The 16,824-nt window shown below is 43.3% G+C and overlaps 1 protein-coding gene across 1 annotated transcript in view; it reads left to right on the top strand.

The window, feature by feature from the left end:
- SERPINE2 (serpin family E member 2) overlaps nucleotides 1–10,033 on the top strand; it is a 37,519-nt gene extending 27,486 nt beyond the window's left edge. Inside the window, exons 5-9 of the mRNA XM_082221888.1 lie at nucleotides 1,875–2,073; nucleotides 2,195–2,295; nucleotides 2,642–2,728; nucleotides 3,787–3,870; nucleotides 8,685–10,033. Coding sequence (XP_082078014.1) covers nucleotides 1,875–2,073; nucleotides 2,195–2,295; nucleotides 2,642–2,728; nucleotides 3,787–3,870; nucleotides 8,685–8,722 — 509 coding nt within the window. The 3' untranslated portion in view covers nucleotides 8,723–10,033. The remainder of the gene's footprint in view (nucleotides 1–1,874; nucleotides 2,074–2,194; nucleotides 2,296–2,641; nucleotides 2,729–3,786; nucleotides 3,871–8,684) is intronic.
- Nucleotides 10,034–16,824: the final 6,791 nt, after the last annotated feature.

Consider the following 16,824-nt stretch of genomic DNA (forward strand, 5'->3'; position numbering starts at 1 on the left):
CCTCCTTAACTTTTAAGACCTTTTTAGGCCCCTTTGTCCATTTCCAGCCACCTAGGGATGTTCTCTCTAGTAGGCGGGTGGGCAGGTGCGGGGGGGAAAAGCGAAAAAACAAAATAACAAAATGTGGCGGCAGATACGGGAGCTTTGTAGTCCTCTCACCCTGCGCCTACTGTGCCTGCTACCACTTTCTTGCCCTTAGCCCACCGTCGTCTTTCCTCGTTCAAAGTAAACCTTAGGGTCCTTCCAAAGGTGTCTCGGACAATTAGGCAATCCGGGTCTTAAACGTACATTTATTAGCTATGAACGACCGGAGGTGCTTTTCCTTGTAAAATCCCCAAAACAACCCAAAAAAACGAACTAAAAAACACACCAGAGTCCAATTAGTCCTTAATATCCAGTACCGTCCTTTCTTTGATCCTCACCACAGATTATTCTTACTCAAACAAACTCTCCAAAGAAAAAAGCAAAAGCTCCTTACGCCATCGACTTTCCGCCTGCGCCATCTTATATCCTCCACCGTGCGGACTCCCAGGAACAATCTAAAGTCCTCCAGGGACCGCCCAGCTTCGCTAATGGCACCAGCACTTTGAATTAGAACCAGAAACTAATTGGCAGCCAGTGCAGTCAAGCCAGGATTGGAATTATATGCCTTGTCTAGACATGGAATAGTTGGTATTCACCAGTGTGCATTAGAATCAAACTTAATCATAAGTTTTGTTTATTCAGGCCTGTATCAGGATCATATGCTGAAAACATTGGGGGATGTCATAATGACTCCCTGTCACCCCACAAAACCCCTGAAATTTCCATGAACCAGCCTGTGCAGGTGCGCTGTCTGAAAATCTGTAGCAGCAGAAAACATTGCACAGGCAGAGTCTTCAGACAGTCAGAGCTGGAAGTCTGGGTGGCTGCCTGTTGCAGCTTGCTTTCCTTCTGCCTAGCCTGAAAGGTATGAACAAACTCCTTGGCATCAGGATGAACATAATAATAATTTTTTATTATATCCCACCCTCCCCAGCCAAAGCTGGGCTCAGAGCGGCTAACAACAGTAAAAATAGCACAGTTTACATAAAATCACAGTCAATTGAAATACATTCTAAAATCAGTTCAGAATCAAATTAATGGCAACCATTGGGCTAGAGTTCTATGAGAATTACAGAAGGAGGGGGTCAGACTGCGCCTTGGCCAAAGGCCTGGTGGAACAGCTCTGTCTTGCAGGCCCTGCGGAAAGATGTTGCGTCCCACAGGGCCCTAGTCTCTTGAGACAGAGCGTTCCACCAGATCGGGACTACAGCCGAAAAAGCCCTTGCTGTGATTGAGGCCAGCCTAACCTCCCTGTGGCCCGGGATCTCCAAGATGTTTTTATTTGAAGACCGTAAGGTCCTCCGTGGGACATACCAGGAGATGGCTTTTGTGATTCTCCCATGAGCACGGGAAGAGACGTTCTGATGGCCAATGGGGCCAAAAGGGAGAAGGAACAAGTGGTGCTCCCCCTCCAGCCTGAAATGTTTGCGGGTGTGCTGGCTTCATCATGGTCTCTTCACCTGCAGAGTGATTAGAGAGGGGAAGAAGTGACCTGCAGGGCAGGACAGCAGCTGCAGGTGAAATGAAAGGGGCAAGTTGGGATATTCACGAGGAAGTTCTGGGGCAAAAAATGTCCTTTTTTCTGCCTTTCTTTCTCTGCCAGCAACTTCCTTGTAGATCCCTAACTCTCCTCCTGCTTCAGGGAACAGGCTGAGGACAAGCTGATCCAATTTGTTTCAACAGCTACTTATTACTGAGACAGTGTTGCAATACAGACTGAAGGTTTTCTTGTCTTGGATTCCCCCCCCCCCCTCCCATCCCATTTCTTTTACTTGCTCTGTTTCTTTCAGGCACAACAAGTACTCCGAATGACTTGTGGTACAATATCATTGAATTGCCATACCATGGTGAAAGTATCAGTATGCTGATTGCTGTGCCCACGGAAAGCACAACTCCTTTGTCTGCTATTATTCCTCACATTAGCACGAAAACGATACAGAGCTGGATGACGACTATGGTGCAGAAGAGAGTGCAGGTTATTTTACCCAAGTAGGTTCTGTTCCCCCCCACTTTAATCTCACACATATTTATGTCACCCCTATTGAAAAACCTTTTCACAACTGGACTTAATTTCAGTCTCCGGCTGATACTTTTCTGTTGCTCCCACCAGGTTTACTGCGGAGGCAGAAACAGACTTAAAGGAACCTTTGCAGGAGCTTGGCATTCGAGATATGTTTGATCAGTCAAAGGCAAATTTTGCAAAAATAACAAGTGAGTTACCCTCTCGTTCTCTTGTCCATGAGTTTTAGGACTAGGGATTTGTGGAAATAATTTGGTTGGTTTGAATTTTATCCCACTTCTCACGGAAATTAAATTATCAAAACACTGCATTGTGATCTGTTAGTGTCATTTTTTTCATGCCAAGTGATTCCCTGGTACAATTTTTTTAGCAGGTGGGGGGGGAAATGGCATATCTTAATAACAGCATACAGAAGCAGATTGACGTCTCCTTCTGTTTATGTATAATGAAAAGGGTTGGCTGCTCCCTGGAATGTAGCATGAGGAAGTGTATACATAATATTTACGACACATATGTTCTGTGTTTGACCCTTAACAGGAACAGGAAACATTCATGTATCTCAGATCTTGCAAAAAGCAAAGATTGAAGTGAGTGAAGATGGAACCAAAGCATCTGCAGCAACAAGTAAGTATTTCACTGGTTATCCCTAATCATCATTAATGCATATAGAGATTTTAGGTTTTTTTAAAATAGAAAAAAAATCATAATTTCATTAATTTTAAAAGTATAGCTGAAATGGCACTGCCAAGCCAGAATAATCATTTAACAGACTTCCAGAAATACTTGTGCATTCCCTAATAGGAATGGTCCATCTAGGTCAGTTTTCTCTACACTGACTGGCAGCTGCTCTCCAGGGTTCTGAATGCCTTTCCCAGCCCTGGAGAAGTGGGAGATTGAACCTGAGACCTTCTGCATACAAAGCAGATGCTCTGCCCCTGAGCGAACCCCTTCCCCAGTTATGTCACTCTGCAAGGCAAAATTCTTCACTTGGGAGATTTTTCTTTTCTTTTTTCCAGAAAGTAGTGTAGAATTTTTCTAAATAAATATAGCTTAAAGCAGGGGCGTTCATACACTCACCAGAGCGATGTGACTCTCAGTAGCTACTGGACTTCAGCATTTCCAAATTATAGAGTAATTTGCCCAAATCTAATTATAGTTTAGGAATATGGCGTTTTAAGTCTCAAACTGATGCCTTTCTGTTGCCCCCACCCTGGACTGCTTAAAAGGTAAATAGATTAAATTCTTCAGTTTAGGAAGTACTGGTATATGGCTATCTATTTAGAAAAATGTTCACTGGTTCCTACAAAAAGGTTTAAAGGTAATGCAAAAATGAAAAATACAAAGTGGCTTACAAAAGTATTCAAAATACAATAATACTAGGCAGGAACTTTTCAGAACTTGTTTTTAAACCTTGCTTCTGTTTAGGCACACCTGCCCAGATACGTAATTTTAAAATGTTATTTGATTGGGTAGGTTGTTTTGCAGTTGCTGTTTTTATTTATATTTGGGGGGGGATGATGTTAACTTGCTTTTAATGTTTACTTTAATGGATATTATTTATATAAGCCACTTAGAGGGGTTTTTTTGTTGATTAAGCAGCTTATAAATCTTGCTAAATAAAATGTAAAAATAAGTTTAGAACCATCGAGTGACTATTTTTTCCCTGTTTCTGTTTGTCCAAGCTGCAATTTTAATAGCCAGGTCATCCCCACCTTGGTTTGTGGTAGACAGGCCATTTGTATTCTTCATACGACACAATCCTACAGGTAAGTAATATTGACTTTCACTGAATTAAATGCAAACAGCCTTCCTCAGGAGACAGAAGCCTACCGCGAAAAACAGACACCTCTTACATGCTTTCTTGCCTTACAAAATTTGGTCCTCAACCTCCTCCCTCCTTATACTGTGCATAAGAGATTTCTTCTCTTGGAGGCAAAGCAGCAGCCTGCAGCTGCGCAGGATTTCAACACTCAAGGGGTTGTTGCCAGGGACTAACAGGCCCCTCTGTTCCACTGGCATATTTATTAGCTCATCTCCATAAATGGTGCATGCTGGAGGTAAAAAGTGCCAACGCTGTGGAGGAAGAGGACTTCTGGCATGAGTTCCCAGACACAGGCAGCTCAGGACATCAAAGGCACATTATGCGATTCCGAAGAGGAGCACTGGCCGGTTGTCAAAACACACATCTCCTCTCTTTGCTCCACTTCGAAACCCTGTTTTTCTTCTAATTGATATTCTAGGCTCAGTATGAGCTAGCTGCTTAGGAAAAACACCTTCTCACCTCCTTCACCCACATCTCCGCGCAAAAATGACTCACAAGGGGACTTGAGGGACCAGGGCATCTTAACACAAACACACACTCTCTCTATATATGCAACATTTCAGTCATCTCATTGTCTCCTCCACAACCACCCAGCATCAAAGCAGGCTAAGAACAAAATCTGCTGGCATGCACTGAATATTTTAAAGATGCCATACAGAAGCGGCAGGCTGATTTCAGTGGAATCTTTTAGGAAGTGTTGCTCCTGGTAGCAGACATCAGATGCATAAGTGATATTTTTTTTTTACTAAAGCTGTACCTGGTGGGTTAGATCTTTTGAATAATGGATCAGAACTGAAAGCCAGCACACTTCGTACATCCACCTTCGTACATCCAGGGCTTGTCCTGAATTACCGTATTTTTTGCTCTGTAAGACTCACTTTTTCCCTCCTAAAAAGTAAGGGAAAATGTGTGTGCGTCTTATCGAGCGAATGCAGACTGCGCAGCTTTCCCAGAAGCCAGAACAGCAAGAGGGATCGTTGCTTTCTCTGCGCAGCGATTCCTCTTGTTCTGGCTTCTGAGATTCAGAATATTTTTTTTCTTGTTTTCCTCCTCCAAAAACTAGATGCGTCTTATGGTCTGGTGCGTCTTATAGAGCGAAAAATACGGTAATAGCTGAATGTCTGCTAGGTATTGCTAAGCGTAGCTGCTTCCAGAGAATACAAAGGGCCTGCAATACACCTCCCTGTGTGAGAGGTGTATTGCAGGCCCTTTGTATTCTCTGGAAGCAGCTACGCTTAGCAATACCTAGCGAACATTCACTTATTAATTCAGGACAAGCCCTCTGTATATAACTTCAAAAGAAGGGGCTTTTTAAAGCAGAGAGTTAGGAATGAAATACTCTGGGATTGAGGTTCGGGATGTTTGTTTGTTTCCCTTGTTAAAATTCAGTGGCCCTATTCAGGCAATAAGAGACCTCAGGGAATACTGTCTTGCTTCTGATTTTTGTAGGTTGCTCTGGAAGTCTTGATGGTGCTTTAAATAAATAAAATCTTGCATTTTCTAGCACTAGCCTTGGGAGCAGGGGAGTACCACACAAGTGGGTGTGGGGATAAGCCTGTCACCCTCTATGGGTTCAAGAGCAGCTGTTTAAAGCAGGGAGCCTGTTTCATCTTCTGGAAGCTCCCCTTGTGATGCAAACCCCCAGTTTCCCACAAGCAGAGAAGTCTTCCTGCTGCAGACACTACGTTTCAGAAAGTCAGATTTATTTGTTTTAAGTACTTTTTTATCCTACTCTTTAGCCGAAAAGAGTCCTAGGGCATCTTAACAAAAATCAGCCACAATTCAGTCTCTGCACTGCAGATAAACATGACACACAAGGAAAAAGGAATTACAAGGAAGAAAGAGAAAAGCAATCTCAGAGACCAGGTCTTAAAAGTTATAGTTCTTATAAGAAACAGCTAGGGTATAAATAATTTAGGTAGCCTGTTGTAATGGCTGCCACTAGGTGATAGTTGAAGGAAGGGCCAAATGCAGCTGTTATTAAGTAGCAGTGGCGTGGTGCGGGGGGGGGGGCGGCCACACCGGGCGCAACATCTGGGGGTTAGGGTTAGGGGGCGCAAATCCATGGGTTAGGGGGCGCAAATTACTTGCCTTGCCCCGGGTGCTGACAACCCACGCTACGCCACTGTTAAGTAGGCCTGCTTGCCTTAGTTTGTTTTATTTTTTTACATTTATATGCCATGAGAATCTTACCTTGGTGGTGTGTATAATAAACTGAGTTAAAACAATAAAAAGACAGATAAAGAAACTGATATACTTTATCACCTATGTATCAGCAGAATTGTATAAAGTCACTTATTAACAAGCATCTTACAATATACATTTAAATTAATTCAATTTTTTTTTGTTAGTTCTCAATATGAAAAGATTAAGTTTGGCTGGTGGCTGAAGTTTGGAAAACAAATAATACACATACTAATTGATTGATTGATTTGTGTATTGCCCCTCATCTGAGGATCACAGGGTGATTCACAACATAAAACTACAAAATGAGAACACAAAATACATAATAAAGCAAACAAACCAATAACCCCCCTCCCACATTTATAAGGCCATTGAATTTTTAGAGAATTGTTTCCCCCTGTGGCCGAAAGATATGTAATGAAGGCACCAGGCAAACCTTCCTGGGTAGAGCATTCTACAAGCAGGGAGCCACTGCAGAAAAATCCTGTTCTAATGCTGCCAACCCTCTGAACCTCTTTGTAGAGGAGGCACATGAAGAAGGGCCTAATCCCCAGTCTGTCCCGACAGTGGCAGACCTCAGGCTCTCAAATTTCAGCGGTGCCCAATGCATTGCTAAAATTCAGTGGGTCCCCTGGTCCCTAGCACTTTGTTCTACAGCAGTGTTGTAAGGTGCCCCCTGCCACATGGTGGCCAGTGCCTTTGCAAAACCACCTCTTGCCCAAGGCCAAAAACACACCCACTCCACCCACCCAGGTCTCTGTGCTACAGACCAGATTGGCCTCCTCGTCCAGATCATGGGTTTGGGAGGTCTTACTCAGTGCCAACCTGGCATTGAGCAACACCAGCCGCAGACCCCAGGGCTGCACACATTCACACTAGAAGGATCTTTATGTGCATTTGAGCTTTTCTCGCTGTCCCCCCCCCCCCCCCCGGGCAGCAGATGCAAACTGATGAACAGAGCCACTCTCTGATAACCCACATACACAAGTATATAAAGTGGCTTTTGTGAACTGGCTAGCTGGGAGCTCAAGTCCAGAGTGCATGCCTTGCTTTCTTCCTCTCTGTTCTTGGGAATCATTGACAGTGTCTGCTGAAGTAAAATTGCACTGTACTCCAAAATGTTGAACATTTTTTTAACTCCCATTGATTTTCTGGTACTTGAGTGAAATTAGGGGATTTAAAGTTCTTCAGTTTTACCAGATCCTGTTCCTTAGTGTAAATTGCTAAATTGAAAGGGAGTCCTTGTCAGGTTTTAGAAACAGGCAGCAAAGTATCTTTACACAATAAAAGCAGAATAGTGGTTTCTACTAGGATAACCTGTGTCAGGGGTTCAGGAGCAGAGGCGAGGGCAAGGGAGGAAACAGAGAGCGAGGGGGAGGAGGCAGAAGAAAAGATGAGTGATGACGACGACCCGAGATCTCCGAGTCTTTCCAGTGAATCAGAAGATTCACAGGAAGGAGCGCCAGTGGCCAGGGCAAGGGGGGAGCTTAGGGGGGCACCCCAGGAAGAAGGGTCCAGAGGGGGCTCAGAGAGCAGCAGTTGGAAATCGGGGCCAGCATCACCAGCAGAACGCAGTGGAGAGGAAGGGCGCCAGGTACCGAGTTCTGGCAGCTCGCAGCAGGAGGGAGGACATGAGTCAGGAGTGGCCACACCTCCATCGGGGAGCGAGGAAACGGTCAGGCGGAAAGTGGAAGGTTGGGCGCGCGCGCCAAGTTCAAATACACAGGAAGGTGGCGCAGTAAGCAGCCCGGAAAGGGAGCCAGGTCCTAAAGCCCGACGCAAGGAGACAGAAGGGTCCGGGGGGTCAGCGTCAGAAGTGTCCCGAAAGGAAGAGACCACGGGGGGCAGAGGGACCCAGAGAAGAACGGTCAGGCGGAAAAGGTGGAGTAAGGCTAGGGTACTTAGCTGGTGTACAGGGGGCGGAGACTCAGACGGAGCTTCGCCGGTCTAACCCTTAAGACGTAGAGCTGCACGCAGCAGCTTGAGAATGGAAACTGTAACTCAATAAAGACTTTTACAAAGTGATCGCTGGCTAGCGTGATCCTCTGTGAGCTAGGATCTTGAAGCAGCTCTGACAACCTGGCTCTTTAAAACACAAGTTTTATCTTTTTCGAAACTCTGTATCACAGGTATGAATGTCTACTGATTTTTAAAGATTTCTTACATATTGTCTGGCGTTTAACGGTACCAATTAATTAAAGTATTAAATTTACATTTTCATATACCAACTCTCGCCTCTGAGAAGTTGAATTCACGGACTTGTGAGAATCACCATTTAAAAGCAGAAGTACTGTTTCCTTTTAGAAGGAAGTTCAATATTTGATGATATTCCCTATTAAAACTATGCATCTGAATCAAAATGACCTTAAAACTGAGCCTTTATCTTTTAGGATCACAGACTAAAATTGGGTTCCCCCTAATAGTCATTAATACATTCAAGCTTGCTGCTTAATTGAAAGCATTCTTGCCTAGATTGTATTGAATGCTGAACCATCTGGAGGATTTTGTTTTGTTACAAAACAGGTGAATTGTGAATCAATCCAATATCTGCAATAACCTTTTCTTGTTCCACAGGTGCAGTTTTGTTCATGGGACAAGTCAACAAACCTTGAATGTGGGAGATTTTCCTTCTGAAGCAATTTTAAAATGAATGCCCTTCTTCCGTTGAATATTTTTGTACATTATTATTTGGCTATGAACTAGCATTTAAGTGTGGTTGGTCCAACTAGGTTTTGAAAAGGAGTTTTAAGTAGCTGGGGAGTGTTATGGAAAAACAGAATGCCTTTTCAAAACAAGATTCTTAAAACTACTGATTAGTTCCCTGTGCTAATAACTTTTGAAATTTGGGGTGGGGGTGGGGTATTGAGTATTTTGTATTGTGATTTTAAGTCTTAACCAGGGTTGGAACTAAAGGAGCAACTTTGATTTCTGTTTGGTTTGTACATAAATGCCCTCCTGCTACTATTGCCATCCACAGAGTGGTTTGATGAGGCATTGCCGTAAGAATTTCAAAGCTTTAGCCATTTTTATTTTATATTGTGCATGCACTGCTGAGACTTAAAACAACTAATGTCCCAGTTAACGCCTTTGCATTGGTGTAATGTTAAACTTGTCATTGCTAGTATACACTTTCTATGGATTTAAATTTTATATTTTTTTGTACAAAGGAAAAAAAAATAAAGTCATTATGAACAGATGAAAGCAGTGTAGTATCAAAGTGATGTTGGCAGAGATGATTCGTGAGTTGGATGTAAAAGGTCGGCTGCCAAGTGGAAGGAAACGCAAGTTTGAATTCTCTGGACTGATGGGATTTTGCTGTGCTCTGGTATGTGGTAAACAGCTCCAGCAAAGACTGACCTCCGTTTACTCAATATTCTGAAATGTTCCAGACTGTACTATGTATGCAGGTATCCTAAAATATCATTCCTGCAGGTAATACAGGGACAAGATAATTGTACATTAAGAGAAATTTATTAAAAAGTGTCTACTACTGGTGTAGCGCCATAATTAAATACAGAAGAAATTGTTAACTGGACACAGCCACCTCCTTTGGGTAAACCTTTTTCCATGTGTGTTTTGGTTGTGTGTACAAAGAAGAACGAGATGAGCTATGCCATCCCTTGAATCTTTTGGGTTTTGAATACTCTGCAGAGAAGTCCGCATATTTCCCCACCAGCTTGATGAATTTTAGCTGCCCCAGCTGAGAACAGGCATTTTCTCTTTACCTCTCAGTAATGTTTATTCTCATGAAGGTTAATCTCTGTTCACTTAAATGGAAGTTGTTTCTGCTATCAGTTACTGTGGTGAGAATGTATCTGAGAAGGCCGGTGGTTTTTATCTTGTATGTAAAGGAGAAAGAGAAACTCTACGTACATTCTCCATACGGTCAGCAATAAATGTTCCTTCTTGTTTTGGAAAAAAAATGACCTGTGCTATATTTGACGCATGTTGACTTTCAACACAGGTTGAAAACTTACTACATGTTACCATCTTCATGCTTGTTTTGGAATTAGCCCAGTTACCACTTTTGCTGTTCTTATTCATTTATACTTCTTAGGACTGCTTCCCAATTTCCCCAAAACATTGGACCAGTAAGTATACAGCTTTAATTAGCAAGTTTGCCATGAACTTGTAAAGAGAACTTGTAAGTTATACCCCTCTCTCAGCTGTACGTTTGGGATATTAACCTAGTGGTGGATGGTTGCGGAAGGACCCTGAGTGAGAAGCAGGGAAGGGAAGACCTCCCGGGGTGAGAGACCAGGACAAAAAAAGAAAGCTCTCAAAAGAGAGCTTGGGAGGGTTAAACACTTTAAGGATTAAGAGCTACCTTTGAGAGAGGACTCTGCATTTTCTGTTTTTTCGTGTTTTTATTTTTATTTATTTTATCTTACTGTGTTATGAAAAAGCTTTAATAAAAATTATTATTTCTTTGAAAAGGAATATTAACCTGGGAAACTGAAGAATAGATTATCCATTCCAGTGGGGGGGGGGGCAATAAGGTACCGTATTTTTCGCTCTATAAGACTCACCAGACCACAAGATGCACCTAGTTTTTGGAGAAGGAAAACGAGAGGAAAAAAATTCTGAATCTCAGAAGCCAGAACAGCAAGAGGGATCGCTGCGCAATGAAAGCAGCAATCGCTCTTGCTGTTCTGGCTTCTGGGATAGCTGCGCAACCTGCATTCACTCCATAAGACGCACACACATTTCCCCTTACTTTTTAGGAGGGAAAAAGTGAGTCTTAAAGAGCAAAAAATACGGTACTTGCAGAACAGAATCCTGTAATTTTACAAAAGATACCACTTGATTACTATAGTTTGCTATTCTATATAGGCTTTTTTCCCTCCAATCCGGAAAAGGTAGGGATAAACTGGATTGTGTTTTAACGTGTTCTAATGTGCCTAAAAAGCTGGTGTTGGATTTACCACTGTCCCATTTGTGTTAGCTAGGAGTCATCCCAGATTATTCTGCTTGCCAGAGGAGAAATGACAAGCAGATGGTTAAAGAAACAGTCCCTGTGGCTAGCAAGAACAAGCCAGAAACTGAAACCGTGATTTAATCCTGGCTTGTTCTTACTAACCATACTTTTAAACAAGGCACAGTTCCCAGAGGTCAGACACCACGGAGCTATGATTTTTATCTAAAATAAAATAAAAACAAAAGTTTCCAATCTCATTGGGGGCTAAAGAGGAGGAAGGCAGGAGTACAGAAGTCTGATGCTCATTCACGTAGCAAGAAACCATTATTTCAGCTGAACTAGGCCTGTATGTAAACTCCTGTTTTATACTAGGCCTTAGCTAAAGGTTTTTTTAATATACAACCCCACCCTGAGGTCATAAAATAGTGCCTGCTTTAAGCCTCTGCTCTCAAATACTAACCAAAATGGAAGAGCCTTTGAGAAATGGTTGTTTCCTGGAGGACCACAGATGAAAACTCTAGCAGTTGAAGTGAAGAGATGGCTCCACACAGCCAACATGTGCTTGGTTACTCTATGAGCAAATACATTGTTCCCCTGCTTTTTTCAGAAGGAATTGCAGAGGGGAACATAAATATGCCATCTAAATTTTCAAGAATTGCTTAACAATCTTCAGTTTGAAGCCCCGTGACACCATAGGAGCAAAGGTTCCACTTTGTAGATATGAAACTGAGACTGAAAGTGACTCGTCAAAAATCATCTGATGCGTTCAGGCTATATTTGCATGGCCTATAGTCAAGGGAATATTAGAACCCATATTTCTCAGCTGAACGCTGGTATTTTAATCACATCATTTTGTAATGTCTGGTTTTGCTTAAGACATTCAGGCCTTTGTCTCTGAAACTACTAGGCCATGTGTGTTTGAGAGCTTGTTCAGCTTTTGGACAACTAAGTGGTCTAGTTTTAAAAAGAAAAATGTTCTAGCTTTGGTCAGGAAGATTAATATAGCTGCTCCTTATTCCTATAAACTCAATTATTAAGCATTCCGCTCAAGTAGGAAATGTGCAAGTGGGAAACCAATTAGTGCAAGGGGTTTTTTACACCGGTCACTCCAAATGAGGCACCTGCCTGATCCTGCTATTCCCCACTTTAGTATTTGGTTCAGCAGGAGTCTGCATGAGGGGTAATGTAGTTTATGAGCAGCAGGGCCCATTCAATTGCAGTCTCATTTGGTGTATGTGTTGTTAGTATGCAAGCTTATCTCTACTACGTAATATTTAAACCTACAAAATTGTGCTCTATTTTGAAAGTTTTTTGGTTTCTTTTTAGCAAGGCACAGTCTGTTGTCAGAATATTTTGAATAGCTTGTTTTTGGAGACTGAATTGCAGAGGTTTGGGTGTTTTTTTATTTAAAAGGTTATAGCACCATCTTGTGGTCAGATCACTAATATAACATTGAATAAAACCTATCTATTTATATTAGTGTGTCTTGTTTATCTAGTTACATTACAATGCTTCACTACAAGTAATTCTAAGAAAATCCACTCTGGCAGGACCTTTTTTTGGGCCAACTAAAATGTCACAGGTGTAGTAGCATTTTTAAAAAATAACAATAAGAGTAGGAGGCTCAGATGATCAGTGTTACTTTTTAAAAGCTGAGTTTGCTATCTAGAATTGGAAATCAAAAGTGCCAGGCCAAGAAGAAAATTATAAAAAGAGGCAAAGCTACAGTTTATTTCGAACCAAAACTCAAAATGCTACAATGATCCGCAAATGGAACAATGCATGCTACAAAACTCATGAAAATGCTATTTAGTGGTACAGAACAACAACATCTAACTCCACACTGCAACCTATTGTTATATATGCCTTGTGGGTTCAGGACTTAACTTGGTCTCCTTTGGAACCCAATAGGCTTACTGACATTTGTAGTATTTCTTTATAAACGTACAGCTTGAGAAGAGGTGGAGGTACAGCTTTAAACATTCCTAGGAGGGTTGTACTCCAGAACCAATTTGACTCTCCGACACTCCTCAGTCTGGCTTTCTGAAACCAGCATTTCTTCACTCATAAGCTTGACGACATCACCCCCAGTCAAAGGAAAGGTGAAGGGGGCAGGGGAGAAAAGAGAGACATGCCCCATTTTATGAAATAGGCTTTCCCAGAGCAGTCTGTGGCCATTTCCTTGTTATTCAGAAGAAAATTTTCCCTAACGGTCCCTATAATAACCTATCACCTTAGTTTTTCTAATAATAGAATGAGCATGGCTAGATCTCCTTGACTGGTTTACAGTGGCAGTTCTCTTACCATGAGTATTGGCAGAGGCCCAGCCCAAACCCATAACACTATTTGGCAGGATGGGGAGCTGTGTTGGTGCTCGGAAAGTTTATCTCTGGGAGCCTCTTTTTCAGAGTCATCAGGTATTGTCCTCACCTCCACAATCATGAGGGACAGGGACATGTTCATTTTTAATTTTTTAAAAAAATTGTAAAAGAGGGACATCTGGTAATGTAATACATGCCCCAAGTCCTAGGCTGTGGACTCATCAGCGGTTTAAAAAACAACCAGGTGATTTCCATCTGTGGCACATGATGTACACACCAGAGAGGGGAGGAATGCATTTGCCGGAAGCGCATTACCTGATTTGCTTCCCTGCGCTTTCAGCCCCCTGACCTCCAATGAACTGTCAGCTGTGCATGTCCAATGGCTGTCTGAACTCTACTAACCGCAGCTTGTGTTTTCAAATGGTGTGGCGGAAAATGCATCAGACAAGAGTGTTTCCAATGAAACTACTGGATACCTATGGATTGCGGTTAATGTCCTGTGTACTCTGCTTCAATCGGCAGCGGTGGAAGTGCACTGGGGTCAGAGTAAAGGGAAATGAGTACACTGCCCTCTTACCAGGACAGCTCACTTTTTAATGGTTTGCAATCGCCGGCAGCCAGTAACACGTTCCTGCTAAAGTTGGTGCTGACCAGCCAAGAACATTGGGGCGACTGCTCTGAAGCAGCTCGAGTCTGTTGTGGCAAGCACCCTCTTTTTAAAAACATGCAAGTTAACATGAGCATGTTGAACCCACATTGTCTCGCTAGAGTGGTGCATGCTCTAGTTATCTCCCGCTTGGACTACTGCAATGTGCTCTACGTGGGGCTACCTTTGAAGGTGACCCGGAAACTACAACTAATCCAGAATGCAGCAGCCAGACTGGTGACTGGGGGCTGCCGCTGAGACCACATAACACCGATCTTGAAAGACCTACATTGGCTCCCAGTATGTTTCCGAGCAAAATTCAAAGTGTTGGTGCTCACCTTTAAAGCCCTAAACGGCCTCAGTCCAGTATACCCGAAGGAGCGTCTCCACCCCCATCATTCAGCCAAGACACTGAGGCCCAGCTCCGAGGGCCTTCTGGTGGCCCTCACTCCGAGATGTGAGGTTACAGGGAACCAAGCAGAGGGCCTTCTCGGTAGTGGCACCTGCCCTGTGAAACGCCTTCACATCAGATGTCAAGGAAATAAACAACTATCAAACTTTTAGGAGACATCAGAAGGCAGCCCTGTTTAGGGAAGTTTTTAATGTTTGAAGTTTTATCATGTTTTAAATATTCTTTTGGGAGAAACAGAATATTCTGCTGGGGAAACTCAACCAGATAGGCGGGGTATTATTATTATTATTATTATTATTATTATTATTATTATTCTGGAGCTCAAGGGTGTGTAGTGTCTTGACAAGTTTTCACCAAGGTAACGGTCTCACCTGAAGAAAGTATCTCCACCCCTCTGTGGGGTCCCTGAGTTCAGAGGCAGTTGGGGAACAATGCTGGGAGTTAATTATTGCTGGTAAGTTTCACTGAGGTTTCTGGATGCTTATGGCGGAAAGCAGGACTTGAGGAACCTTCCGTTTGTCCCAGCAAAGCTCTTCCTAGTGCTCAATTGCATGATGGGGTTTGCATAGTAACAATGTGTACTTGAAAGTATGCCCTATAGAATTCAATGGGGGTTAGGTAAAGGTAAAGGGACCCCTGACAGTTAAGTGCAGTCGTGAATGACTCTGGGATTGCGACGCTCATCGTGCTTTACAGGCCGAGGGAGCTGGAATTTGTCCGCTCCACAGACAGTTTTTCTGGGTCATGTAGCCAGCATGACTAAGCCACTTCTGGCACAACGGAACACCGACAGAGCAGTGCATGGAAATGCTATTTACCTTCCCGCTGGAGTGGTACCTATTTATCTACTTGCACCTTTTGGGGTGCTTTCGAACTGCTAGGTTGGCAGGAGCTGGGACCGAGCAACGGGAGCTCACCCCATCGCAGGGATTCGAACCACCGGACCCGCCAACCTTTTGATTGGCAAGCACTAGGCTGAGTGGTTTAGACCACAGTGCCACCCACGTTACTCCCAGGTAAATGGGATTAGGATTGCAGTCTTAGATGATACCCTTAAGGGAGACACTTTAGTCTGCAACATGCACATCTAAAAGGCAGCCTTGGTGGTGGTAATGGGGTGGGGGAATGCTTTATCCTGGTGGGAGACCAACACGAATGCTCTACACTTTCTGATTCCTTGTGGGACAGAGAGGTGAGTAGCACTTTCTCATGTGGATAGGGATACATCCTTTTCCTTACCCCACCCCTTTAATTTGGAAAAACAACAACAGCTAAGTGCCAAACCACCGTCACATGCTTTGCATGAAAAAAGGTCCCTATCAGCTACGGTTAAATAACTGCACTGGCAAGCTGCTGCAGTCCTATACAGCGGTCCCTCGGGTTACATACGCTTCAGGTTACAGACTCCGCTAACCCAGAAATATTAGCTCAGGTTAAGAACTTTGCTTCAGGATGAGAACAGAAATCGTGCAGTAGCGGTGCGGCGGCAGTGGGAGGCCCCATTAGCTAAAGTGGTGCTTCAGGTTAAGAACAGTTTCAGGTTAAGAACAGACCTCCAGAACGAATTAAGTTCTTAACCCGAGGTACCACTGTACATACATACATACATACCAGGACTAAGCCCCATTGGATTCAATGGGATTTACCTCTGAGCAGATACTGTGCAGCTAGTGATTTTCAGTTTTGCATGTGAATGGCAGGGTTTTCTGTCCTTTACCAGCCACTGGCTTCCTGAAATCTTGACATTTGCCAGCAAATGTGAGCAGTGGCAGAATTTCGAACACTGCTTTGATCCAGAAAGCGAGTCATATCATATACCCCATAGAGTTATGCTCTCAAGCTAAAACCCATCGATCTTGGGAGGTCGTGTGTGAGCTTTTCTAACTTCGAATATCAGCCGCTGATCATCTACATCTTCATCCGCGGGGGGGGGGGGGATTGGACTAGATGACCCTTAGGGTCCTTTCCAACTCTACAATTCTATGAGCCTTATGTATGTTTACTATACATAGCTGTCAACTTACAGATTTGAAAGTAAGGGACCAGCAGCCTTGAAAATAAGGGACCAGCAGCCAAAATAAGGTACCTGCAGCCTCACCTGTTCCAGGCACTCGTCTTCCTGTCCTCCTGCAGTCTGGTCAAACTCATGCTGGTAGCTTCGAGAACACTGTCCAACCAACTTTGTAACCAGAGGTTCAGCTGAATAGAATCTGAATCACATGCACCACAAGGACTATGCAGCCTCAACTTAAGATGGCTCCCCGGCCTGGCTTTGCACTGCAAAGTTTGCAGCAGCACGTGCAACAAAATGGCGTCCAGCATTCAAAAAAACCCCTCAGCTTGCATTAACTAGCCACACACAAGGCATGCAAGCTCCACCCCCCAGTTGTTCTTAGACTTCTTATTGGGTGAGCAAC

The sequence above is a fragment of the Podarcis vaucheri genome (assembly GCF_965113315.1).
Source record: "Podarcis vaucheri genome assembly, chromosome: 5".
NCBI classification, from domain to species: domain Eukaryota; kingdom Metazoa; phylum Chordata; class Lepidosauria; order Squamata; family Lacertidae; genus Podarcis; species Podarcis vaucheri.